This window comes from Myodes glareolus, chromosome 9, assembly GCF_982192425.1.
Source record: "Myodes glareolus chromosome 9, mMyoGla1.1, whole genome shotgun sequence".
In the NCBI taxonomy this organism is placed as follows: Eukaryota; Metazoa; Chordata; class Mammalia; order Rodentia; family Cricetidae; genus Myodes; species Myodes glareolus.
Window position 1 is genome coordinate 67,358,647 of NC_142034.1, and position 25,073 is coordinate 67,383,719.

The window sequence follows — 25,073 nt, forward strand, 5'->3', positions numbered from 1 at the left end:
TGACAGCTCCACTTGCCGTCCTCATTCCAGAAGAAAGGGGCTGCAGTTTGTGTTTATCCAGTGGCTAGGCTTCCTTCTTGTGCTCTGAGACCCGTCCAGGCGGGGTGCCTGGGCTGGTTACCTCAGGAAGTAGATACAACGCTTCCTCATCATACCCTGCTCCCAGTCCTGAGAGAGCTACTTGGGGATGCCTGAGACCCGTGGGGCTCAGTGAGAATTCACCCTGAGAGCTGGAGTCAGTGCTGAGTTGCCCAGAGGATGACCCCAGAGGCTGCCACTTGGGTCCCTCAATTCAGGGCTTACACTGGGCTTCTTGGAAATGTGTCAATATATCCCTCTATCTCCAGAAACACATGGCAGTTGTTTTGTTTGCTTCAGCCAGTTTGCATCGGATTTCTTTTACCCGCAACTAAGATTATCCTGGCTAAACGAGAGGATGACGGCAAAGTGAACCCAATAAACATATATGGAACGATTAAGTTCTAGGATGGAGCCTGGAGTTAAACTACGGTCCCCGCATTCAAGGGTTATAAGCTTGTGGGAGAGGTGATCATAACACACACTCACACACACACGCACACACACGCACACATGCACACACACACACGCACATACACGCACACATATATACAGGGCACACTTATCAAGTCTCTGAGGCAGACGGGGCATTGCAGGAGAAAGGGAGGGGTCTATCAAGCTGGGAACCCAGGGACTGCAGCATGCAAGAGGTGACATGTTAATGTGGCATTGCAGAAAAGATGGCCTGTTGCTCTGGTAGGGAGCAGTATTCCAAGAGGAAGGAACCGTGTGAGGAAGGGCCTGGTACTGACAAAATCAAGTGAGCTGTTAATTTTCTTCTTTCCAGGAAGATTGCTAAAAGCTACACAAGCGTTCAGTGTTTGAATGCCAAATCTATCCTGCTGGTAAGCAGGGAAGAGTACAAGGCTTGCTCATCTGTCCCTGGGCAGTGCTGAGACACACCAGACAGCTAGGGTACAGTGAAAAGGGGCAAGAGCCACAGAAGGCTGTCCCGGTGAGACAGTTTGAGAGCTGGGCTCTGCGAGTCAACACTCCCACCACAGGCCTGCAGCAAATACTCCTCATCTTCTCTGGGAGCTGATCCCGGGGGAGTCACGTGGTTTACAGGAGCCTTGCAGCTCAGACAATGGCAGAGTTGGAACTCAACCCCAGGAGTCTGTCGGCAGCTTTTACTCTTTCTGCTCAGTCGTGAACAGAAAAGGATATGGTCCCAAAGGTGCATCCAGGAGCCTCAGAATCTGCAGCATGTGACCCTTCCTCACTGAGAAAGCCTCGGGCTCATTTCTCACTTCCTCTTAGCTTCACAGTCTAGGATTTGAATGGAATGATGTCTACAGATGCGGATGTCCTAGTGGGGGACAGAAGACAGAACTCTGGGTTGTGACCACTGTTACTGGCCGTGTATCCTTCGACAAATCAGCTAAGCCCTAAGAGCCTCTGCTTACTCGGCTCCCAAGGGCAGAGATGATATTCTCTACCTTACGGGGCTGAGGTGAGGACGTGAAAGATAAGCGCAGCACTAAACATGGCACGGGGGATCCAAGAGAGAATGTTCTAGTTACTACTGCGGGCAAGAACCAGGGAGAGAGCAGACACTCTCAGACTCCTAGCGGCCGCCGCTTTCACAGAGCAGGAAGCTTGGTGTCCTCTAAGTTAGTTTGTTCTTTGTTTCTTTTTTCTTTTTAACCCCACTGGTGGTTCATGGTTGGTAGATATTTCCCTAACATCCCTCATTTCTCTCAGGGGAATGAATCGGGAAAGATGAACTTAAGATAAAGGTAAATCATCTTGTGCTCGACATGACTTTCCCTGGGAATCAGTTTTCCCCGGCAGAGGGACAGGTCTAATGAAGAGGGCAGAAGGCCTTAGGCTTAAAATGAAGCCTATAGCGATGACTCCAGGTCTCTGGAGGGTGGATGAGCTACTACACTAGCTGCTGGTACTGGGGTTGTGCCCTTGGGATGGTCACATATTGCTTTGCCCAGACCTTGGTCTTTTTGATGAGAAGTGCAATACAGGAGGTGAAGGCGAAGTTGAACATTGGCGAAGGTGAGAAGTTCACAGCAATTGCCATGGCAATGACCTTAAGAGCTCAGAGGAAGTTCCCATGGAAACCAGCCTCCAGATGCAGCAGGGCCCATCCAGGTCTCTGCTTCATTGACAGTTTCCAAAGTGAGAGACATCAAGGGAAGAAGAAAGGGAGATGTGGACGGCATTTCCCAGCCCAGTCTCTACCTTCACAAGTCACCTTGAAAGCCATTCTCCTTTAGAATACCTTCTTTGTGCCATCTTTTCCTCTTTGGGCCAGATACATACTTCACGGCCATCATGACTCTTCCTCCTGCCCTGATGTGAGGCTGCGAGATTCACAATCCTCTAAAGTGACCAATTCCATCTGACCACCACCTGAGTACCAACCCGAGGCCCAGCATGAGTTTCAGCTCAAAGATGCAGCTGGCATTTTCAGGTTCTCTGAAGGAAACCTCCATGGTCCCTTTCTTGCACTGTACAGGAACTGACTTTTGTTATTTTGCTGTTTTCTCTAAGACGAGTTCTCTAGCCCAGGCTGGCCTCAAACTCATCCAGGAAGGGGCCGGACTTCGGATCTTTATGCGCCCACTTCTGGAAGGCTCGCGTTACAGATGTGTACCATCATGCCCAGGGTATGGAGTGCTGTGCACTGAACGCAGGGCCTCGTGCATGCTAGACAGGGACTCTGCCAACTGAGCCACGGTCTCTGCCCTTCTATTGCCCTTGCTGCTCTACTTGAGAGCTGCCATCATCTCCTGGTGCTGACTGAAGCAGCCCACACTCTTGTCTTGTCATCCGTGACTCAAAATTTTCTCTGTGCAATCCCACCCAGAGAGGTCAACCCAGGGTTTTCCTGACCTCCCCCTATTTGCCGCTCCTACCATCCTGCCATTTATACCTAGGAACTCCCAGGCTGCCCAGCTCTCTGTCTCTACGTCAATATGACTGTTTCCCAAGTTCTTCACACCCAGAAATCCCCACAGTCTCTTCTGAGGACCATGTTATTTAGACTCCTGGATCCTCTGTCTTGAACTGCCCTTTACCATTGTCTCTTTGACCCTAGGCCATGTGCAAGGTCTGGGAGCCTTGGCTTCTCACGACTCCGCAGACACAGAAAACACCACTAGCCATTCAGTGCCTGCTCAAGACAGCTTCAATTTATCGATGCTTTTTTGCAGTAGCTGCTCAGGAGTTGGCTTTAAGTGTGGTGGACCACACAGGTGGCTCGGGCCTGCCCTGAGCACACACGTGAACAGAATCTGAGGCAGAGGGAGTCACAAAGGAGCAGAGACGAGGTTCTAGAATGGGAAGCCGGGGCAGTTTGAAGGCAAGCCTCACCTGTTCTGAGGGGGACAGAAAGAGGACTTGGAAAAATGTTCTGGAAGGGGCGTCAGAGGTGGAGGATGGCAGAGGAGGCTCCAGAGAACAAAGCATGAGGGGATACTGGATGACCAGAAGTTGTAGAAGAGATTACAGGAAAGAGCAAGCTTGGATCCGGGTACAGCTAGGCTCGGTGGGAACCACATGTGACTCTTAGTAGATTAGTATGAGCTTTGTTATCTGCTTTGAGAGAGCCGACCCTGGAGCTATTTACGCTGTATGTAGCCTGTGCTGGACGATGGTCAATTGAAATGACAGACACTGAGCCAGGCTGAGGGAATTAGGACCAGGGATGTGGGTCCCCACAAATGCGTTCGTTCCTCTGTCCTTCATGGTGATCCCTCCCCCACCCCCAGGCACTTACTCCATAGACCAGCTCTCCCACCATGCCGTTCCAGGCCTTTGTGTCGGGGTCCCGGGCTCCGTATTTGCCATCACTGACAATCTCGAGTCGGTAGGAGTAGCCCACGTGCTTGGCGATCTCCGCAGCCAGCTCCACGCAGTAGCCCTCGTAGCGGTCGTTGCCCTCAAACTGGTTGGCATTCTTTTTGAGCATCACATAAGGATCTTCCTGGTGGAGAAACAGGACAGAGGGTGTGGCCTGTGGGTGCAACTGCGAGTGGGGAGGACTTTGAGCCGGCAGAGGAGGATGCTTCCAGTGTTGGTTAGCACTGATGCGTCTTTCTAACCCCTTAATATGTTTCCTAAGTTTCTGCTCCTTACTCAATTATAAACTTCTCAGAAAAAGAAAATAAGTTCTGTTAAAAATAAGAATTTTTTATCACAGAAATGTAACAGGGCTTTCCAAATTATGTTCTTTGTGTAATTTTTTAAAAAATTATTTTTATGTGTATGAGTGTTTTGCCTGCATGTATGTCTGTATACTACATGCATCATGTGTGCCTTGTGTCGGAGGAGGTCAGAAGAGGATGTTAGATCCCTTGGGGAATCGGACTCAGGTCTCCTCTGCAATGTATTTTTTAAAGATACCTCTAAATAGATTTTAGATTTTCACAAGTTATTGGACCATAGCAGCCTTCTGTGTCCTCTGTGTGTTAATCTGCTGGAGAATGTGGCTTCTACTGAAGGAGGCACATACAGAAACTCGAACAACTTAGGGACACCTTTGTGTTTCGTTTATGGGGCAAGTGGCTCAGAAAATCGGATGTAACTTATCAAAGGATGCTGGGTGAAAGTGGATCTTAGAGATGCTGAGGGAAAACAAGAATCAAGGCCTCTTCCCAGTCTCTGTGGTTTCATTATTATTACTACTACCATTGCTGTAACTATTGTCATTGTTGTCTTCTGAGACAGTCTCACTAGATAGCAGAGGCTGGCCTGGACCTCTTTCTCCTTCTTAGCTTCCTGAGTGCTGGGCTGACAAGCATGCAAGCATGGACGGCTGCTACTGACTAGTTTCACTGTCTTCTCCATCTATGGCATAGTCTTGGCAGCTAAAGTGGGGTGTGCTTGGGTATGTCTAGCCTGAGCTTCAGGTAAACCCGAAGAAGGAGTATACTCACGAGGATGGTGGTGACGATGTAGGTTCTATTCTGGACGCTGGAGTTGTCTCCTCCGGCCTGAGCATCGGTGGCTGCAGGAACAAACTTATCGTCTTCATTCCAGTATCCAATCTGTTAACGAGAAGAAGGCAAAGGCACAATCTGAGGGGGAATCTTGGAGCTGGGTGTGACGGCACACTGATCCGTGTACAAGAGTCTAGGCTGCTGCAGGCAGAAGCATCAAGAGGTAAGATGCACCCCAGGTCCTCTCTCTATCCCCAGCGGACCTCCTCATAGTGGTGACTAAGGCCAGGTATTGTCCCTCTGGGAGGACAAAAGTTCAGCTCTTTATTTATCTAAACTGTATAGGACAATGAAAGCGGGGGCTGAGGAATTGAATTCCCTGCAGGTGTTTTCACAGCCAATCCACATACATCCTTAAATATTAACTCTTTATTTCTGCAAACCTAGTCTAAACTGTAGTATGAGCCACTGGATTAAATACTACTCTCATTTTTAGAGTTCCTACATTTTCCTTTCCAGATTTCACTTCCTGGGGAAAATCCATTACCCTCCATTTCCTGCTGGTCTTCTGACTGTTGCAACACCAAGTCATGCTCAAGGTAAAAACACGATCTGTAAGGACTTGGAAAACTTTAAGAAACTTTGCTTGATCAGCAGCTGGTTAAGGCACTGGGTTCAAGAAACTTTGGAGCATCAAGAGTTAGCTGGAAACAGGAAACTTTGCAAAAGTCCTAACCAACTGTCCCTAGCAGCTAGTCCCCTGTAACACTCAGCTTTGTGGTCCGGTCAGGAGCAGAAAATAACTGCCTGGGGGGAGGGAGGGGGCATGCGCAGAAGCAGAAGTAGCTACTTAAAGGAAAAGAGTAAGCAGAAGGAGTCCATACCCTGTACTCAGCAAAACTAACCCCCTTGACCCTGAGTAAACCTGGCTTGTGGTTTTTGCTGGAGAGCGCGCTGAATAAACCTTGCTTTTGCATTCTGGGCTTAACTGGATTCCGATGGTGGTCTCTCTGGGGGTCTCAACTTGGGCACAACAGACCAATTTCTAAATGTCAGCAGGTTATTAATACTTTGTCCAAGGTCTTTCAGAAAAGTTATCGAATTCCAATTATGTGCAAGGCTCTGAGCTGAAACACTTTGTGGTATGCAACAGGTTGAGAGAGCTGGAGAGACGTTGAAGGGGGGGGGTGCTTTCCCTAAGAACATCACTTGAGAAGACGCAGATCACACAGACTCACAGTCCAGAAGTGCTGAGTGAGTGAGCAGGTGATAGAGGACTTCAGAGAAGTGCAAGTCTGCAGTGGGATGCTGTGTGTGGAAGAGACGATGCCTGGGCTTGCCCAAGCCTCCCGGGTCAAGGAGGATGATAGCCCTGTTGTGGAGGCAGAAGGCTTCCGACATAGGCGAGTTCAGTGGGCTCACCTGGGAGAGCAGTGGGTGTGCAGGTCTAAGTAGCAGAGGATGTGAAGGCCAGGCCCAAGCAGTGGAGACTGTTCTAAAGGCAACAGGGAGTCATAGGAGGGTTGGGACAACAGAATGACCTAGCTAACATATGCACACACATATATGCACAGAACACACACAGATGTACACACACATGCACACATGTATGCACAGCACACAGCACTCACATGTGTGTACAGTATACACACAGACAAGTGTGTGCATACACACACATACACAAACACACATATAGACTGCCTGTACCTCTTTCTCCTGCTTCTCTTTTCTTCTTCACCTTCAATACACCTTCCTTCTCTCCCCTCTTCCTGTTCTTCCTTCCTCTTCCTCCCTTTCTTCCTCGTTTCCTGTTTCTTTTTTGCTTTCCCCTCTCTCTTCCTCTCCTCCTCCCTCTTTCTCCTCTCTGTCTTTCTTTCTCTTCCCCCTTTCCACCTCCTCCCTCTCTTTCTTCTCTTCCCTTCTCATCTCCATCCACTCTTTCCCCAGGCAGCTAGGTCTGTCATTCTGCAGGATGCAGATACAAATGGAAAATGATGGAGAGCTGGCAGTTCACATGCAGGAGGTGGAGAGCGAGCAGCCCTCTCAGCATCCAGAACACAGGGCAGAAACGGAGGCACCCTCCACAGGGCTGGTTTGTGTGGCCCTTCACCTTCATGTATTTTCCTGGACATCGATGGTTTCTTTATGATCTTCTGCCATTCACAATGGCAGCTGTACACAGGTTCTTGCTTTGGCTCAGTGAGTTTTCTACTCTCTCGTCTGTTCACCTCCTGAGGTGGTGCAGCTGGGCAGTGCCTGCTCTCGGCCTGGGACGCTGCCCATTCATCGATTGCCTGCAGCAGCTATTTTCACTGAGGGCTGGAATGAGTTCGCTGGTAGTGAATGCGTCTTGCTCTTCTAAATGCTTTTTATGTTTTAATCCCTTCTATTACCATTAAAATCCCATGACATTTGCCAGTTTTCACTCCCATATGAAGTGTGAGAATGCTGTGCTGTGGAGAGGTAAGTTCCCCAGGGCCGCAGGATAGCCATGGTGGTGCAAGCGCTGGAAGGCTTCCCCCATTGCATGGATTATAGATACATGCTTCTGAACCTGGCTCATTTTTCCCGTGGGTTCTGGGGATCAAATTCATGTTTTCACAGCAATCTCTCTGTTGATCAATCCATCTCCTCAGTCCTGAACAAGCTTATTTTTTTTCCCTAGCTAGTAGTCTCATGTGAAAAGAAGCCCTGATCTTGTCAGGGTTGGTTGAGACGTCTGGATGCGAAGGCTCACGTTCACACCTCCTGTGAGCCAGTAGACTTATATGAATGTCGGGCTCCACAGCTGGATGCATAGGAAGATGGCACAAGTGTCTGAAGAGGCTTTGGAGACGAGAGCTGTAGGCTGGATTACCATATGGTACTTTGATTCTCTACAGAGGAGGTGTAGGGGCTTTGATTCTACCTGAAAGCAAATCATTGTAAGTAGTTTGGTAAAGATTGGGGCGCACTGTTCAGGAGAGGATTTAAGAAAATTCTAACAGGGAGAAGTCTTCTCTTGAGGCCACTTATTTTTGATCTCCTATTTTCCATCTGCCTCTAAAGATGCTTTGAAGGTCGGAAATGAGTCCAGATGAGAGAGCGGGTATTCTTAAGTGGATGAAGTTTAAAGAGCAGGTGATCACAGAACTGCAGATTCACTTGATCTCCCCTGCAGTCATCAGGGTGAATTTGTACATGGGAACCCCAGGATCGCCTCTGAAGCCTCAGCTCCCAACTTTCCCCAATGAGGGTTGTCATAACTAGTTGCCTATTGTGGCAGAGATGGCTAGCTGACCCCCAAACAGTCTTGTTTGCCTTTCATAGTGTAGAGATAGCAGGAAGGGGATCTCCAACCAGAAGTGCACGCTGTTTTGCATTGCACTGGGAGGAACCCTTGTGTTCCCTTGTGCATGGAACGTTGGGAGGGTAATGTGCCTCTTTTCCAAACCAATCTTTCCCAAGTTCCCAGCAGTGTTTCCATTTTATTTTTTCCCCATCTGTTTGATAAATGCTGACAGCAAGCAAGACCCTAGTGAACAGTGATGTCTTCTTAACACCTAATTCTCAGCCGAGTCCTAGGGCCAAACTTCTTTGACTTTAACTCACCAGCCTCAACTTTTAAAACTTCTACCAAACTGAGTTTATCATAGCTGGCTATAATGTATGTTTCTTTGCTTCTAATGAAGCAGAACAGTTAAATAAACAATGACAAGAACTAGACATTTCTAAACAAGAGATTGATCTTCCCTGCACTAAAAAGGTAGGTTTTGGAGCTTTAGCTCCCACAACACTCAGCGTTAGTCAAGCTAGCACATCTAAAAGGTTGAAGTTAATATGCTTTTTGCAACTTTATCTCAGACTATGGCAAAGGGATGCCTGCTAGAAGGATACCAAAAGGAATGTGCAAGGAACAGAGCAGTATCTCCCACTCCCAAAGGCAAAGCAATAAGCCAGAGAAAAAGAGCAAGCGTTGATGTCTGGGGCTCTGTAGACTGAGGTCAGGAGATGTACTGCAGTTTTTGGAGGTAAGAAGCCAGTGAAAATTTCTAAGCAGTGTGATTTCGTTGTATATTTGAAACATGCTCCCCAGCTCTTAGGCTGGAAATGTGGTCTTTGTCCTGAGGTGGGATCACAAACAAACACCTAACAGGATCCATGGCAGTGAAAAAGCTGGTGGCCAGGGCAAGGAAGCTCACATGGATTCTGTGTTGATCAGTGAAGATGAGGAATGACTGTATTGAGGTCATTATCTTAGACTAAAAATAGTTTGTATGTGAAAAGTTGGATGTCAGGGACTTAAGACTTCAAGGAGGCAGGTAGAATTGAAAGCCATGAAGTCTGCAGGAATTAGAAAATAATAAAGATACTGGTAGGAATTCCGGTCACTGTGATTTTTCCCACCCAGTTATGGACAAGACCAGAACTGAGTACAAACCCAGGTTAGGGAAGGGAGGACTCAAATCAAGTTGAAAGGGGTAGATGTCAGGCGCCATTAGTAAGCCCTGAAATAGCTAGCCACATAATCAATAGGCAAAGGCGTTGTCTCTTCGCTGCTGGTCCCCTCATGTGGGACTCTGCAGCGGAATGCCCTGCAACCCCCTGTGGGTGGCCAGTAAGAGAATGTGTGATTCCATCCCAACATGGCAAGATGTTTCATTTAGAGAAGGATCCCTAAGCCCTCCCAGAAGTCATACATATAAATGGGACTTCACAGGACTAGACAACACTAGAGCCAGGGCCAAATCTGCTCTGTGAAGCTTCAAGCTTTTTGGAAGAAAGCCTAGCACCATAGCATCTCAGTGGGATGTCCAACCTCAGCAGGATTGCCTAGGGAGCAGGCTGGCCCTGAGTCAGTAAGAGACAGGTAGGATTGGAGTTTCCCAGAAGCCCTGAACCAGGAAGAGAGACACAGGGCAGGTAAGGCCTTGCAATGTCCCTGGAACTAGCCCAAGATCACTCTTGAAAGCCGTAGGTATTAATTTCCTTGGAGTCTGATTGAGTAGAAGTCCTGGAGGCAGGGATTCAGAGGGATTGATTTTCTGATAGGCAGATCCCTGTACACAAAGAACGTGTAAGACCACATTCTAAGAAAGGATTTAGTCATGAGAAAGTGAGTTTCAAAACAGCCCGGAGATCAGAAAACCAGGCACAGCCATTAGCTCGAGGATTTGAAGTCTGCCCATTTAGTTGTGTATGTTCCTGTGTGGTGCACACACAAGTGCTGTAAAATTTCTGTGGCAGACAGAGAGGAATTTGAAACACAAGCCAATGGGCGTGGGTGAATGACCCTGCCTGGGTCATTCACTCAAACTTTCCTCAAACTTGTGCTGTGGAAGGGTAGGCACAGTCTCATTCGATCCTTTGAAGTAAACTCCTCCTTTTCTCCCTCCATCCCTCCCCACTCTTTCCCCTTCCCCCTCTCTCCTCTCTCTTCTTCTAAGTCAGGGTGTCATGGCATAGATCAGACTACCCTTGAACTGACAGTGATCTTGTCTCAGTGTTCCAAGTCCCAGGATTACCAGCATCCCTCTCCTGCCTCAGAGATGATGTGACTGAGGTCAGGAAGGCTGAGTGACATGTTCAAGGTCACACGACCAGTGCAGAGTAAAATGTTAATTAATTACTGGTTTGCTTGTTCTTAGAACCCCAACTCTTCCCCTCCCCCCCGTGAAAGTCCAGCAAGCTGGAGAGGAAGCTTTGAACTCATCTCTAGCACTGAGCCTGTCTCTGCTGTAGGAATCTGCACGCCTCCAGGCAGGGCTTGTGTAAAGACTCTCATCTGTACAGGGAGCTGCTTGCTCTGGGAAGTTCTTAATGAAGCCAAGGTCTAGAGAAGAAGGAGTCTTCTCTGAGCAGAGTCAGGCGAAGGCTCAGAGTCACAGCCAAGCTCCCGTAATGACTGGCAAGGCCACACCAAAGGCAGTTTATGTATGAGGAAGGTCTTTGACTCCACTTTCACAACAGACTGTAATCTGGTCTGGGGATGTTCAGTGTGCCTGGAATGAGGGACTGGTAGAAACACAAGCACGTGGAATTTTTCAAGAGTCGTCTAAAATGTCAGAACTGAAAGGAACAAGAGGCTATTCAGCCAAAACCTTCCCACGTAAAGATCCAGACCTAGCTAGGCTTAGCAACTGTCAGGTGGCTGACCCACAGCTGGATGGCGTCTGAGTCTCACGTCTACTCCTTACATTGCCCCTTTTCCTCAATTGCACTGCTAATATTAGGCAGGAACCTGGCTTCATTTAAATAGCTCCCACTACCTGGGGGAGAGAAGAATTCTCATCAGCAACCTCCCTAGTCTCTTGTTTGTAGCCCAGGCTGATCTTGAACTTCTGTTCCCCTGGCCTCACATTCCCTAGTGCTGAGCTTACAGGCCTGTGCCACCAGACCAGGCACAATCTCCATGTTTTAATGATACAAACGCATGATTTTTATGCATCGTACAGGCATCAAACTTGTGCCACTGGCGAGTGGTAACAGCAGTCACTGTGATGATTCTGAGGTCAGCCCAGGTTCCTGGTCACTGGTTTTCTAAGAGCAACTATGTTGTGTGTTCCAACCCTTTGCAAACTGCCTGTAGCACCCATGTTCCACGGTAAGGCAGGAGTCGTGGCTCTTCTGAGGGTCTGAAAGAACTGTGGTCAGGGAAGGAGATGGAGGTCATGTGTCTGTTGTCTCTTCCGGGAGCAGCAGGATTCTCCTAATGTACCTCTGAACCCCAGCACTGCCCTGATTGTGTCCCTTGGATCCTTTCAGCCTTGATAGAAGCTGCAAATAAACAGGGATAGTGAGTCAGGGCCCCTGGATTTGGTGTCTCTTTAGCCATGTCTCTCTGGGACATTGTGAAGCTTAGGGGCTTTTCTGCCTCAGTTTACCCATGGAGAAATGGATATGTTTCATTTAGGCCAATACTAGATAGACTGGGTGTACGCATGCCCTGAAAAAGGTGCGGGTGCCATCTTAGACTGTCCAGATGTCAGTATGTGCATCTGCCACGTTCCACAGCTGCTGAAAACACCACTGAGCTAATCCAGGCAAGACATGCTCCCATTTCAGAGATGTGGAAGTTGAGGGTTAGGATAATTAAATGCTTTAGGAGAAGAAATTACCTTCTCTAGAAGCAGGACTTGGGAGTATCAAGCTGACAAAACTAAACTCTTGGGGTGGGCAGGCTAATATCCCTTGCCCCGAGAGATGTCCCTTTCGCATACACGGAGTTTGACCATATTCTAGCAAAAGAGACACATAGCTGAGATGGAGAAAGGAGCCGGGTAATCTGGGTGGGGTCCACCTAGTTTACAAGCCTTTTAAAGCAGAGCCTTTCCCAGCTGTGTTAGTGAAACAAAGAGATGTGGTTTCTGAGCCTGTGGCTAGAGACGGTATTACAGGGATTGGGAGGTGGGAAACCTCTAGAAAAAAATTGGTAAATGAAAAGAAACCTCTAGAAAAAAACATAATCTTGCCAGCACTTTGACTATGCAATCCATCCATGTACTTAATCATAAGGTGAAATAATTGTGTGGCTTGAAATCCTGATTTGTAGCAATCTATTACGACCACTGTGGAAAATCTCACAGCCCTAATGAATCGAGACAGGCTAGGGAATACAGGTGGGTTCCACGGCAGGGTAGGGAGACTGGGCTTCGGGGACCCAAGAATGCTGTGTCCTCAGAGCTATCTAGAATCTTCTGCAGTGGCACCAATGTTCTGTGTCTGCACTGTCAGACGTGACACCCAGGAGCCACATGTGACTGTGTAGCACATTATAATTCTTAGATTTTAATTCATTAAAAAGTTAAATTTCAATAATCTGTGTGGCCAGGGTGAGGATATGTAACACAACCTTTGAGACACAGAGGTCGTCGTGTCTAAGACACTGTGCCAGCTTTCCAGGGTCCAGGGCTAGCATCTAGAACTTCCAAACACCAGAGAGTCTTGAGTCATCTCAATGAACCCACGAGGTCAGCATTCTTGTGAACTCTGTCTATCTAGCTCAGAGATCTGCCCAGATCCCAGACGAGTAAATGGAGCAGCCGGGCTTTGCTTCTAGCATCCCCAAGACCCGCAGTTCTTCATCAGCTTCAAAACCCTCTGCAATGCTTTCTTGCTAGCTTACCACCAGGAAGCAGACATGAGGAAGGCCGAGGGCAGGGGAGACAGAGGCTGCCAAGAGACAGAATGCAAGAAGCCAGGAAACTTGTCTCCAAAGGAACACTTTTTGCTCTAAGTGCTGAAGGCTGAGGAGGTAACAACCAAGCAAAAGACAGCGGCAGGGTAGAGAGCCCATCCTCCCATGGTATGGGAAGTGTCCGGGGTGGAATGGAGTGCATGGATTCAAAGAAGAAAGATTGCCTGGAGTGGCGTGAAGACAGTGTCAAAGGTCAAAGGTGGAGACATTGACAGTGGCCAAATCACACTGAGTCTTAGAGTTTAAGTAAGAGCCAAGGATCTGTACTTCATCTTCAAAGGTCTAATATGAATATTGCTGTTATATGCAATGTGTTTTTCACTTTGACTTCTGTGGAGAGGAGAGCATGGCTGTGAACAGGTGTGGGTAATCAGAAGATGGTTCACCTCACCAATAAACATTCTGTAATTCTCCAGAATCCCCAGGAATATCACTGGTACTCTATACACATCTATTGCTTTTTATCTTCAGGTTCTTAAAAAAATAATGAAGCTGAATCTCATTCTATATCCTTGGCTAGCCTCAGACCTGCAATTATTCTCCAGCCTCAGGCACTCAAACATTGGGGTCACAGGTAAATGTGAGTGTGCCAGGCTCCTTCTTTGTATTTTCAGAGTATTTTTCCGTCCCATGAATCTCAGGCACTGCTAGAAAAAAATCTGGGAGTTGCATCTCCATTTTAGAGAGGGAATCAATTCTCAGAAAGGGGACCTGACTCTCTCCAAACCCCAAATGACAAGTGGCAGAGCAGAGGCTAGAAGAGTCTAGAACACACATTGGCCTGAGTCTCTTCAACGGTATAGGCGAGGTGGGTGTCCAGGACCCTCATTACTGGCCTGAGCCTCCACTCAGTCGAGTCAGCCAAGGTGGCCCTTACCTTGCGAATCCCGTCATGCTTCATTTCAATCACGTGGAGGGTATAGTTGGTCCGGCGCCCTTTCTCGTTAAACTGCACGTTTCCGGTCAAACCTTCGAATCGTACCTGCAAGCAGAGTTAGATGCTGAGCAGGGAAGCTGCCTACTCAGTAGCTTCGTTTCATGTTTGTTCCCATGTTGTTTTGTTGCTTGAGCTTGAGTGGTTTTTGGTTTGCTGACATGGTGTCTTAAATAGCTCAGTCTGGTTTTAAACTCAATAAGAACCTGGCAAAGATGACCTTGAACTCCTAACCCTGCTGTTGTCTCTACTTCCTTAGCGATGGGATAACAGGCATGTGCCACCGAGGCAGGCAAGCACACAGAATAGCTTACTAGCTTGGGAGTATGCGTGACTGGGCTGGGCACACATCCTCTCTGAGCAACGCACCTAGCAACCTGTTGGCAACTTAGGACCCCTGTCTGCAACAAGTTCACACTCATCTGGTTTAAGCTACGGAGACAAGTTAAGGCTCTTAGCAACCTCTTCCTAATGCCCTTTTTCTGTTCAAACATGTCTTGGAAACACATCCTGAAACCAAGGAAGATGGACCAGTCTTGTCTAGATTGGTTTGGGGGTACATGTGCAGTAAAGCAAGCTATGTTTCTTTGAATGAACTTTTAGGGGGAATCTCCTATTTATCCTCTTATGCCTACACACTATTGTGTATGTATGTGTGTATATATGTACATATATGGTTGAGATCAGGTATGTTATGGGGAGGGACATGCACAGGGAGCAAAGACCTATTAATCTACGTCTGGTGAGTCAGAAGAAGATCCTACACTGGAAGCCAGCCTCAGTCTTGGATGTGACAGGAAAAGGTGCCTTAATTCCTCTGTGAGTCCAGGCAATCAAATGCCTGCATATCTGATGACCTGGATTTGACATTAGCTTCCCCACTGACAGCCAGGTGACCTTGGGGGATTCACGCTTTCCAGTCTGCAGGTTACAAAGTCCCTGTCCCATATACCTTAAGAGACCCAGGTAATGCACAAGTGTGGTGGAAACCAGAGTGCACCTATGGATACCTCACATTCAGTCAGAGTGGGCAGGACTTTATAGATGTCTCAGATGGCTCATGCATCATTTCTACCGGATCCAAAAATCTATGGCATGGGAATTGCCGGACTGAACTTGCATGGATTTATACCCAAATAAAATCTTCCTTCTGCAAGTGCTGTGTATTATCACAGCAATGGGAAGGGAACTCACACAGCCACCCTGGTTCATGCTCAGCTCCCTCAGTGGTTCAGGTTCAATGTGCTCTGCTTGGTTGCTAGGTCTAAGTTCAAGTAATTTATTTAGACAGCGATGGGAGAATTGTTTGGATGACTGTGTAGTAGACTATCCTGACAATATAGGAGAAATCATCATTAGCAATACAAATGGGCACCTACTCTTTGGTATCTGGTCTCAGATATCAATGGATTTTGTGTGATTTTTGATTGCATTCTATTGCTCCCAAGACTGACAACAAAGTTTGCTTTGAATGAGAGGGTGGAGCTAGCTACTAGCTGACCAAAATTAACCATAGAGATTTTTGAGGACTGAGGACAGACAGACACGGGAAGGAGTATGGCGGCGCTTAGAGAGGGTCTCAGCCCTTTTGGATGGAGGAACACAAGAGATAGGAGGTCGTTGATCGTTCTTCTCCACCACTTCTCTAATCATTCAGGTTCCCACCCCAGTCTCTGACTCCTGAAATGGAGGAGACAATTGATTATCCCTGGCCCCAGATTCACGGGAGTCAGTAGATTCCGGGAGTAACTAAAGCCCTTCATGTCTTCTTGGGAGAACCTATATCCTTGGATATAAACCACAGTGCCAGAGGATGAGAGGGGACACAGAGCAGAGCTGCCAGGATGTTAGAACAATGGGAGACTGAGTCTGTGCCCCAAACCCTTTGTGTCGAAGGGTAGAAGAAGCTTCTAGAAACTCAACTTTGGAACTACTGTCTTCATCCATGATTCTGTGCTCTGGGAGGGAGTCAGCCCTCCGAAGCATAGGGCGAGTGATGTTAGGCTGATGCAATCGGTCATCTCTCCTTGCTTCCTCTCCTGGAACTCTTGGAGTTGTCCTTGTCCCTGCCAACTGCCTTCATGAAAGCTGGAAGGTTTGACTTGGTTTTCCGGTAAAGGGAATTGGTGCCAGCTTGGAGCTGGCCTCCAACAGGATGCTGAGGTAAGTGCTTTCCTTCTTGCCTAAGAGCCATGGTTAATGTCTGCTACATTAGACATGTTTAAAGTAATTATTCAAGATTTTTGTTAAAGCCCAATTAGCAGTGCTGTTCTACCCAGGGTAATTGCTTCAGGTCCAGGGTTCCTTGCCATCAGATTTTTTTTCCAGTGGGAGAGAGATTTAGGTTCAGTTCCAAATGGATGCCAAAGGGGCACAGGCAACAGGGAATTTATAGCCAAGGACAGGGGAGGCGCCAGCGATGGAACATTGCCGTGAGGAAACCTAAGGACTAATGGGGCTTCTTAAAGTCCTGGATAAGTTAAGCTAGCAGGATCCCGCTGAAGACGAAGCCCTGCTATACATCGCCTGAGGGCTGGTGATGGGTGAGCAACCAATCGTGAGGCCAGGTTCTGACTGGCTTCACTTAGCACATTCTCTTCTTAAACTGCTTCCCTGGAAAGATCACGGAAGGGTTAGGCAGAGGATGAGGTGTCTCGCTACAGTTTGACAACCAAAGAGTACTTGCCAATTGTCAGTTTTATAAGTAATAAATCTGGCTACTACTGTGCTCTGTGGTCACTCAGTGAGGCTACACTAGATGCTCAGGGCCTGGGCTCTCTGTCAGGCTACATCCCAGCTATCATGGCAATTGTTTTCAGGGTTTACCTTCACAGGATGTTAGCCTGTCAGGCAGGTTGTGTAGATTCCAGATGGCACCATTAGCTCCATCTAAGCTAGAGTGGGCTTGGCCTTTTGTACTGTGTGACCTTTGTGTGACTCAAAGGCTACAGGCACAGGAGCTCTGGAGCAGATCCCTGGGTTCCAAAGCTTGGATGCCATTAGGATTTACCTAGGCACTAGTGGCATCTGTCCTCTGATGGTGTGACTATCTAAAGAAAAGGAAGGAAAATGGCCGGACAGTGGCTAGGTGAAGGCTCCAGGGGACAATACTGTAGCGTGGAGTCTACTGGGTCCCAGGGTAGGCCTGATGCATAGAAGGAGGGGCCCTGGGGCAGTGGTCTGGTTCTACCTCTGTGACTAAGCCTCTGTGTCACCAGGGAGTCATCACAGGGCACCTGGTTCTACCATCTCATTTATAAAGCAAGGCGAAAACCGCGCCAGTGATTCCCAAGGTCTCTGCTAGCAATAAACTCTTGATTCTAAGATGATTCACAGCGATTTGAAAAGGAGTCTGTTTTAGGCAGATGGACTTAGTGAGGGAACATTTTGGTTTGTTTGTTCGCTCATCAAAGAGACTGAAGGAGTCTCTCGTGGGTTGGACTTGACTTTTTTCATTGTCCCCAGTGTTTAGGCCCACTTGTTCCCTGGAGTGCGCAGTCAGCTTTTGTGAGCTGCCCATGAAAGGCAGGCACACATGTGTCTCAGTTCCAAAACAGAGTTAAGATATGAGTCTTCACCATGGCAACTGACTCTCTCCAGTCCTGCTAGGGCAGAAGCAGGGGATGAGAGTATATTACAGCGGAAAGATGTGAGGTAGACCATAATGGAAATGAACGCACTCTCAGAGATTTTTTTTCTCTCAAGAATTTCCTGTGTAACGTGTGTTAGGTAGAAACTAGAAATCCTCCTGCCTCTGCCTGCTGAATGCTGGGATCCTGGGTGCTGCCTGCTTGGCCTCCTCCTCTTCATGGAAAAGAAATCTACCAGGGAGTTTGATGGGTATTCTGAGGTTGTTCAGAGAGACCTGGGGGTTGTCTTTCTTGCTTCCTGATTCAGACCACTGCCTGTCACTCCACGTTGCCTCCTGGGCTTCATCCCTGTCATGGTGGCGTCAGACTATGCTTTCAGGGATGTCATTAAGATGGGAGAAGCAGAGGAATTGGAAGGTTGTGGCACCAAAGGCGAGTCCCTGGGACCATCTGAGGCCAGCCTCATATTGTAGACAGAATCTGTCTCGACTGCTGTCAGGAAAAGCATTTTAAATAAGCTGGAAATGGACGCTGACTCTACAGTAATCACTCTGGAACCTGCCTTGTGTCTGTTGTCACTGCCTGGTGACCTGGGGGCTGACCTGCACAGAGACACAGCTGAGGACCTAGAGATGCCTACTGTGGTTGGAAGATCTGCCGCCTCACCTCGGTCTGGAGGACGTGACTGAATGATCTCCAGTACACAGGGCTCTTCATCAGGCTGGGAAGAGCTGTGAGGCTCTTTTCTGATCTTTCTCCAGGTTGTGAAGGTTGCCAGAGCTGTGAGCGTGCGGATGAACATTTCGTGTTCATGTAGCTCATGTTTCCATGTGCTCCTCTCCTCTGGGAGCCCAAATCCACCGTCTGCTGAATGCAGGCTCAATGGCGGAGCTGACCTCACCCAGGGAGTACCATTAGTCGGGAAAGGTGGGCTCTAAAGGATAACTGTACAAAATATCTTCCCGCTATGGGTTCCCCTCTATGCCCACGCTTTGCCATTCCTTTTGGTTTCAGTGTAGCCTCCTTCCCACCATTTCTTTGGAAATACAGGCTCCATCAGGAGGCAACAGAGGCAGTGCTGTGTACCAGCAAATTGAGAACCACAACATGGGCTTGCAATACTTCTGGAAACTTCTAGGACCTCCAAGAGTAGTCCAGCAATGGGGAGATCCTCAGAAACTTCTAAAGCAGGAAGGTCAAAATAGACCCATGTATACCACTGCCTCATCCTGCTGTCCCAGCAGGCATATTAGCAATTGAATATTTATACTCTCCACTGTGAAATTTGGACTCTGCCTCCAAGACTTGTGCATAGGCAATCAATGGGGCCAGATGTGATTCTCTATTCTTGTTCTCTCACTGTTTGAGTGCAAACAGAATTGATGACTATAGTGCTGAGGCTTGAGAAAGTTGGGTCAGAAAGATTGGCAATAGAGCCTGGAAAAGTGCACCAATAGGAAAGGGATGAAGAAGTCAAGTCTAGGCATCTGCTCGCAGCTCAGGGTCAACCCTGAGCCTTTCTTTTTTTTTTCTAGTTTGTATGTGGTGTGTGTGTGTTGTATACAGATGTGTGGATGGGTACATATGCATGTATGTACATTTACAAGTAGAAGCCAGAGGCCCATGTCTTCCCCTGCTACTCCCCACCTTTTATATTGATATAAAGTCTTGCACTTGGACCCAGAACTCACAAGTTCTGCGAGTCTGACTAACCAGCCCACTGTGGAGATCCCATCCCTGCCTCCTGAGTGCTGGAATGATAGCCGGTCAATCACATCTGCCCACCGTTCATGTGGGAGCTGGGGATCCAAACACTGGTCCTCAGGCTCTTGTGGTAAGCATTCTCCCTGATCAACTACCTCTCCAGCCTCGGCCCTGCATAGATCAGGTCCTCTTTCTGAGCATGGAAATCAGTGGCTTCCTTCTTTCCTTCCTTCCTTCTTTCCTTCCTTCCTTCCTTCCTTCCTTCCTTCCTTCCTTCCTTCCTCCCTCCCTCCCTCCCTCCCTCCCTCCCTCCCTCCCTTCCTTCCTTCCATTAGCCCTAAGCAGAGAATGCAGCCTTGATACTACAAGGAAAGATATTACACATTAGCAATCTCTTTGTTTTGTCCTAAGTTTGACTTGAGTTCCACACATTTGACACGAACAGTGCAGCGGTCATTCTGAATTCCAGGCATACCCTTCATTTCAGAGCAATGCATGCTGCTTGTAGTTGATGCCGACTTTTCCTGTTTGACTCCCAAGAATGAGATGGGGAGGCTCTGCCAGCCTTACCTGCTGCAGGGCTCTCTGGATGTCAATCCCTTGGCCCCAGGGCACAGCTGGGTTAGCCAGACAGTCCCCAGCATTTCCCCGTCGGGATATGTCAATCCTCTGCCTCCGCAGGCTCTGGAAGGCTTCGGCCATCACCTTCACACCATCGTAGGTGAGAGCGGATGTGTACTGAAGAAGCAAGGCAGACAGGCAGACGTCAGAGAGAGCTGACAGAAAGGTGGGATGGGGGCTGTGTCGGGTAATGGCTTCCTGGTAGAGAGAAGTTTGTGGTGGACCATTGGATAGGAGCTATGATTTGGAACGTCATCCCTCTCACAGGTCTGTTCAGTCAGTGGCCTCTTCAAAGCTGTAAGTTTAGCACAGCCAGTTGTAACCTTTAAAGGCAAGCCAGCATTTTGGATTTTGGTGTTCAGTCTTGTGATTTGAAAAATGTTGGTTTAATTGGGAAGAAATGCACAGATTAAATATAACATATCTGCAGGCCAAATACATAGAAAGTCAGTTGGCTTCCTCTGTAGGAGAGTTAGCAACTGGGAGCCAAGAAGCGCTGCGTGCTCCACCACCTCTTCTAACAGTAACGAAAACAATATTCCAGGATGAGCAAGCTCCTAATTATCTCTGTGCATGGCTTACTCCATGGTAAATGCATATTCTATACACGCTCCATCTTGTGAATTAATGATAGCACTTCAGGGTTTTTCTTGCTTGACCAAAGGGTGGTTAAGATGTGAATGAGACAAAACTGGTCTTATTACCTAGTACGCCATCTTAAGGTCACACTACACAGGTAGAGGATGAGTTTATTTTCCAATTCCTAGTTTATTTTCTGATCTGATTTGTTATTTGTGGTCATGTGTGCATATATGTACCTTTCTCCTCTCTCTCTCTTCTCTCTCTCTCTCTCTCTCTCTCTCTCTTTTCTCTCTCTCTCTCTCTCTCTCTCTCTCTCTCGGCTAGAGGTCTTCCTCAATTTCCCCCTATCTTATTTTTGAGACCTCCTGTCTGCTTGCCCAGGGCCGGAACTACAAGCACACGTTGCCAGGCCTAACTTTGTCTGCGGGTGCTAGGAATCCAAAGACAGCTGTCATGCTTCCGTAGCAAGCTCTTCACTGACTGAGTTGCCGCCGAAGGCTCTTCTAATTTATATTTTTGAAAGAGGCTAGCCTGGAACTCTGTGTAGCCCTGGATGATCCTCCTGCCTCCACATTTTAAGCGCTGGTATTACAAGCATGCACCACTGTGCCTGTTTTATTTTCTCAGAAAAAAAAATGCATTATCCTTCGAAACTGGCTTGGGCAGTCATCAACTGATTTGTTAGCCAGCGTCAGTCAATCTTTGTTTGAAGGCACTTGATTTAATCAGATACCACAATGAATCTTCATTCTCGAAGAGTTAAGTCAGTTTGATCACTGATGGGACAGGAAGTACCTCAGTTATATAAGCTGCGGTCCACAAAATTCACTAAGCAGCCTAGAAACATGGGCCACAGGTGCTCTGATGGTCCCAGATAGCAGGCTTGGCCTCAGCAACCCTCTCAGTACCACACATAGACACTGCCATGCTATGGGATTTGACCTAGAAGGCCAATGGCCCCTCTCCACATTCACAAACACTATCAGATATCAAACAAAACAGGGGTTGACTCTGGGCCTTAGGAGTGAGAAGCTGGCTGCAGACCCAGGTTGAGAACGGCTGTGCATCTCCAGGCAAGGTTCTCTGATGGTCAGCTGGGCAGACAGAGGTAGGGAGCATGTACCACCTCAGTACGCCATTCCCAGAGGCGTCCTCTCTCACGAGGTGGACATTTTTCTTGTGCTCCGTGAGATGGTGACAGAAGGGTGGGAGCTGTCGTGCTTGCTTAGCACCCGTGAGGTGTCAATGTAACCCCCGGCTACTGCTAGAGAAGAAAGAAAGAGGGTGGCCCTGAGTAGAAGAGAAGCAACATTTTCTGGCTTCCCTTGCAACCAGCTAAAGGCAGTTTGCTTACACGCGGCCAGGGGTGGGCAAGCAGAAGAGCTGCTAGTGACTTCTGAGAGGAAGTCTCTGGGTGTACATGTTCGTGTATGTGTAGTTGTGTATGCATATGTGCGTGTGTTGAGGTCAGAGGTCAACATCCGGAGTCCTTTGGGTCTTTCTACACCTTAATTTTGAGACAGGGTTTCTCACTGAACCCGGAACTCACCAATTTGGCTAAGACTGGTTCACCAGCAAGCTCCAGGGATCCTCCTACCTCTGCCTTCCCAGTACCAGGGTTACAGGTATGTGTTTCTGTGTCTGGCTTTCTACATGGTTATTGGGAGTCCCAGCTAGGTACAATAAGCATTTTACCAACTGAGCCATTCCCCAGTCTCAGGAAAAGAGTTCTGTAAAACAGCAAGTGTGTCTTGTGTTCTCTCATCCTCCTGCTGTGTTATGGTTTGGGCCTGACTCTCCCCCTCCCCCGAGAGAAAAGCCCTCACGTGGTGAAGGCGCAACCCCCAGAGGCGGGCTTTGGCAAAGCAACTGTTATCATGAGGATACTGACTTTAACCAGTGCATTAACCCCCCCCCCCCAATGAACTGATAACCCAGGGACATCCCTGGGAAGGGATGGAAATCAGGAGGCCGGATTTTCCTTGGAGGAAGTGGGCCACTGAGTGTGTGCCTTTGAAGGCTGTAGCTTGTCCCTGGCCCCTTCCAGAATCTCCACTTCCTGGATGCCTCGACAGGAGTGGTTTCCCTCCACTGTTTCTTTCTACCGCGGTGTTCCTGCCTTGCCACAGCCCTGAAGGCAGTGGAGCCCGTTGGCCCACACACTGAAACCATGAGCTCAAATAAACCTTTCCTCCTAGAGCTGATCTGCTCAAGTATTTTGTCCCCCGACAGAAATCAGTTAGCAACTGCTGGAGAGAATGCAGGCGTCATGACGGAAGTCTGTGCAGCCTTCTTGTGCTACAGAGCAGAAGGCAAAAGGCGAGGGTGGGTGGCAGAATCAAAGGCTGAGGGTAACAGCAAGAATTTGGGATTTCTGATGCCTGAACATCAAAGTAACAGTCCTGGGCTGCTGACTGCTGTATGTTGGGGGGCCTGACCTTTACGGTGACGTTTTCCTTTGCTTAGCAGAAAATCCATTTCCTTCCTAAAGACAAACATGCCCCAGTGTTGTGGGCCTGACTAGGGGAGACAAATGGGTATCCATTTTCACACCTTCGGCCTCTTCCAGTCGACCCTGGTGTGGTCTCGAGCGTCACTCGTCCTCCACTGCTGCATGATCCTGGCCGGGATGGTGTCTGTGTAGTTCACCAACTGGAAACCTGTCACGTTGGCTCCACTCTCCTTGAACTTGTTTAAGTCAATGTCCATGAAACCCTGCGGAGGAAGGAAAGGGGAAAGTCAAACACGTTGCTTGGGCAGGTCCAGGTCACCATGGGGACATGTCTGCAGGCCGATATCACCATGGTGCAGACTCATAAGGCTTTCTCTCCTGCTCCTCAAGGCAGAACAGACTGAAGGTAGGCAGCACTGTCTTGCCGCCTCCGTCATCATAGATTCCTTCACACAAAGTTAGCATAGAGGTCAAGAGTGCCTGTCTGAGAATGGCACCCCCAGGACGAAGGGGGCGCTGACTTACACTACCTTGGGCCATGTGACTTTGTGTGTTTATGCAAGCAATGAACTCTGGAGGTTAGGGGAAAGGTGAAATAGACACTATGTGCCTATACTGACGATTGCTGAATGGCTGGGATTTTAAAAGTTATTTATTATTACTATTGCTATTATTTCTTTTAGGATTCCATACAGTTTATTTTGATGATGGTAACTCCTCCTTTAGCTCCTCCTGGATCCACACTTCACTAACCATTTACTTCGTGCCTTCTTTTTTATTTTTTACCCATTGTGCCCAATAAACTCTTGTGTGTGGGACCAACTCCTGCATGATAAACCTACCAGGTATCACATTCTTTAAGAGCGCTGGCTCCCCCAGCAGCTACCAATTGGCAATAACTTCTTGACTAGGGGTGGGGATTCATGTCAACCTCCCATCTTCATATTGAGATTTTGTCTAGCTTAAACACATGCAAGTGTTATGCATTGTGTCAAAACTACTATGCATCTACACGCGCAATTGTTGTGCTTGGAAAACACTATATGCACAGTGTGTGTGCTTGGCTGTGTGTGCCATTGTGTGTGTGTAGGTCAGAAAACAATTGTGTGGTGACTGGTCTTTCCTTTGACATCTACATGAGTTCTGGGGATTGAACTTGGGTTTTGGACTTGGGTGACAAATCCCTTTACTCTTGAGTCATCTTAATGTCCCAGAGTCTTAAGGTCACAAGATAAAAGAAGCAAAAGGAAAATCTTGAAGGAAGGGCCGTCGTTGCTTACCACCCTTCTTTACTTTTGGAGAGAGGAGCCACTGAAGACTGCGGTGAACAAAGGCCTGCAAGTTGCCCAAGGTCACCAACAAGTCTCCAGAAGGGGCTGGCTTCTGCGGGGGGCCTTTATCTCTCCCTATGCTCTTTCATGTACAGTGAACTGGACCTGCTCTCCCAGAGGAGGCCTGGCCACCTCTGACATTCATGAAGGATTCTTTATTGCAAATGGAATTTCCTTCCAGTTCAGCAAAACACTCACCCAAAGCCAGGAAACCTTGATCTTAAAAGCAAGCCTTGCATTTATATGATGAATTCAATAATGCACAGTATTTTCACATCTGTGGCCTCATTTCACTCCACTCCTTTCTAAGGTGGAGCTTATGTGTCTGCTTGAGACGTACAGAAACTAAGACAGAAAGGGAGGGTCAGTGCGCACATAGCTGCTCACCGAGCTAGCGACAGAGAAGGGACCAGACCTAAGCTCTTCTGCTAAGCTATTCATTCCCCCACTCAAAAAAAAACTCTCATCACCAAACACACTATTCTGAGAACTTCGAGTTTTCAAGACCCTTCCCTTGTGAACTTTATGTTCTCCCAGGGAAAATCAGAGAGCAGACAAGTAAACGCATAGCGCACGTGTGCTCTGGAGTAGCTGTGTGTCTGCGAAGAGAGGTCAAGTGGGTTTGTGGATGGGGAGATGGTACTGGAAGGAGTGGTCCAGATCAGCCTGCCTGTGGGGCCTTCTTGATTGATACGAGTATAGTAGAG

General features: G+C 48.0%; 1 protein-coding gene and 1 long non-coding RNA gene across 3 annotated transcripts in view; one reads left to right on the plus strand and one right to left on the minus strand.

Annotated features, from left to right (window-relative positions):
• Gria1 (glutamate ionotropic receptor AMPA type subunit 1) overlaps nucleotides 1-25,073 on the minus strand; it is a 319,398-nt gene that overhangs the window by 90,187 nt on the left and 204,138 nt on the right. For both annotated transcript variants that reach the window (XM_048437744.3, XM_048437743.3), the window contains exons 6-10: nucleotides 23,137-23,298; nucleotides 19,951-20,118; nucleotides 14,030-14,134; nucleotides 4,974-5,084; nucleotides 3,815-4,021 (exon numbers count right to left, since the gene is read on the minus strand). In XM_048437744.3, coding sequence (XP_048293701.1) covers nucleotides 3,815-4,021; nucleotides 4,974-5,084; nucleotides 14,030-14,134; nucleotides 19,951-20,118; nucleotides 23,137-23,298 — 753 coding nt within the window. The remainder of the gene's footprint in view (nucleotides 1-3,814; nucleotides 4,022-4,973; nucleotides 5,085-14,029; nucleotides 14,135-19,950; nucleotides 20,119-23,136; nucleotides 23,299-25,073) is intronic.
• Nucleotides 5,061-25,073, plus strand: part of LOC125402790 (uncharacterized) — a 36,108-nt gene continuing 16,095 nt past the window's right edge. Inside the window, exons 1-2 of the long non-coding RNA XR_007232749.3 lie at nucleotides 5,061-5,199; nucleotides 5,496-5,575. This is a non-coding gene — a long non-coding RNA (uncharacterized LOC125402790). The remainder of the gene's footprint in view (nucleotides 5,200-5,495; nucleotides 5,576-25,073) is intronic.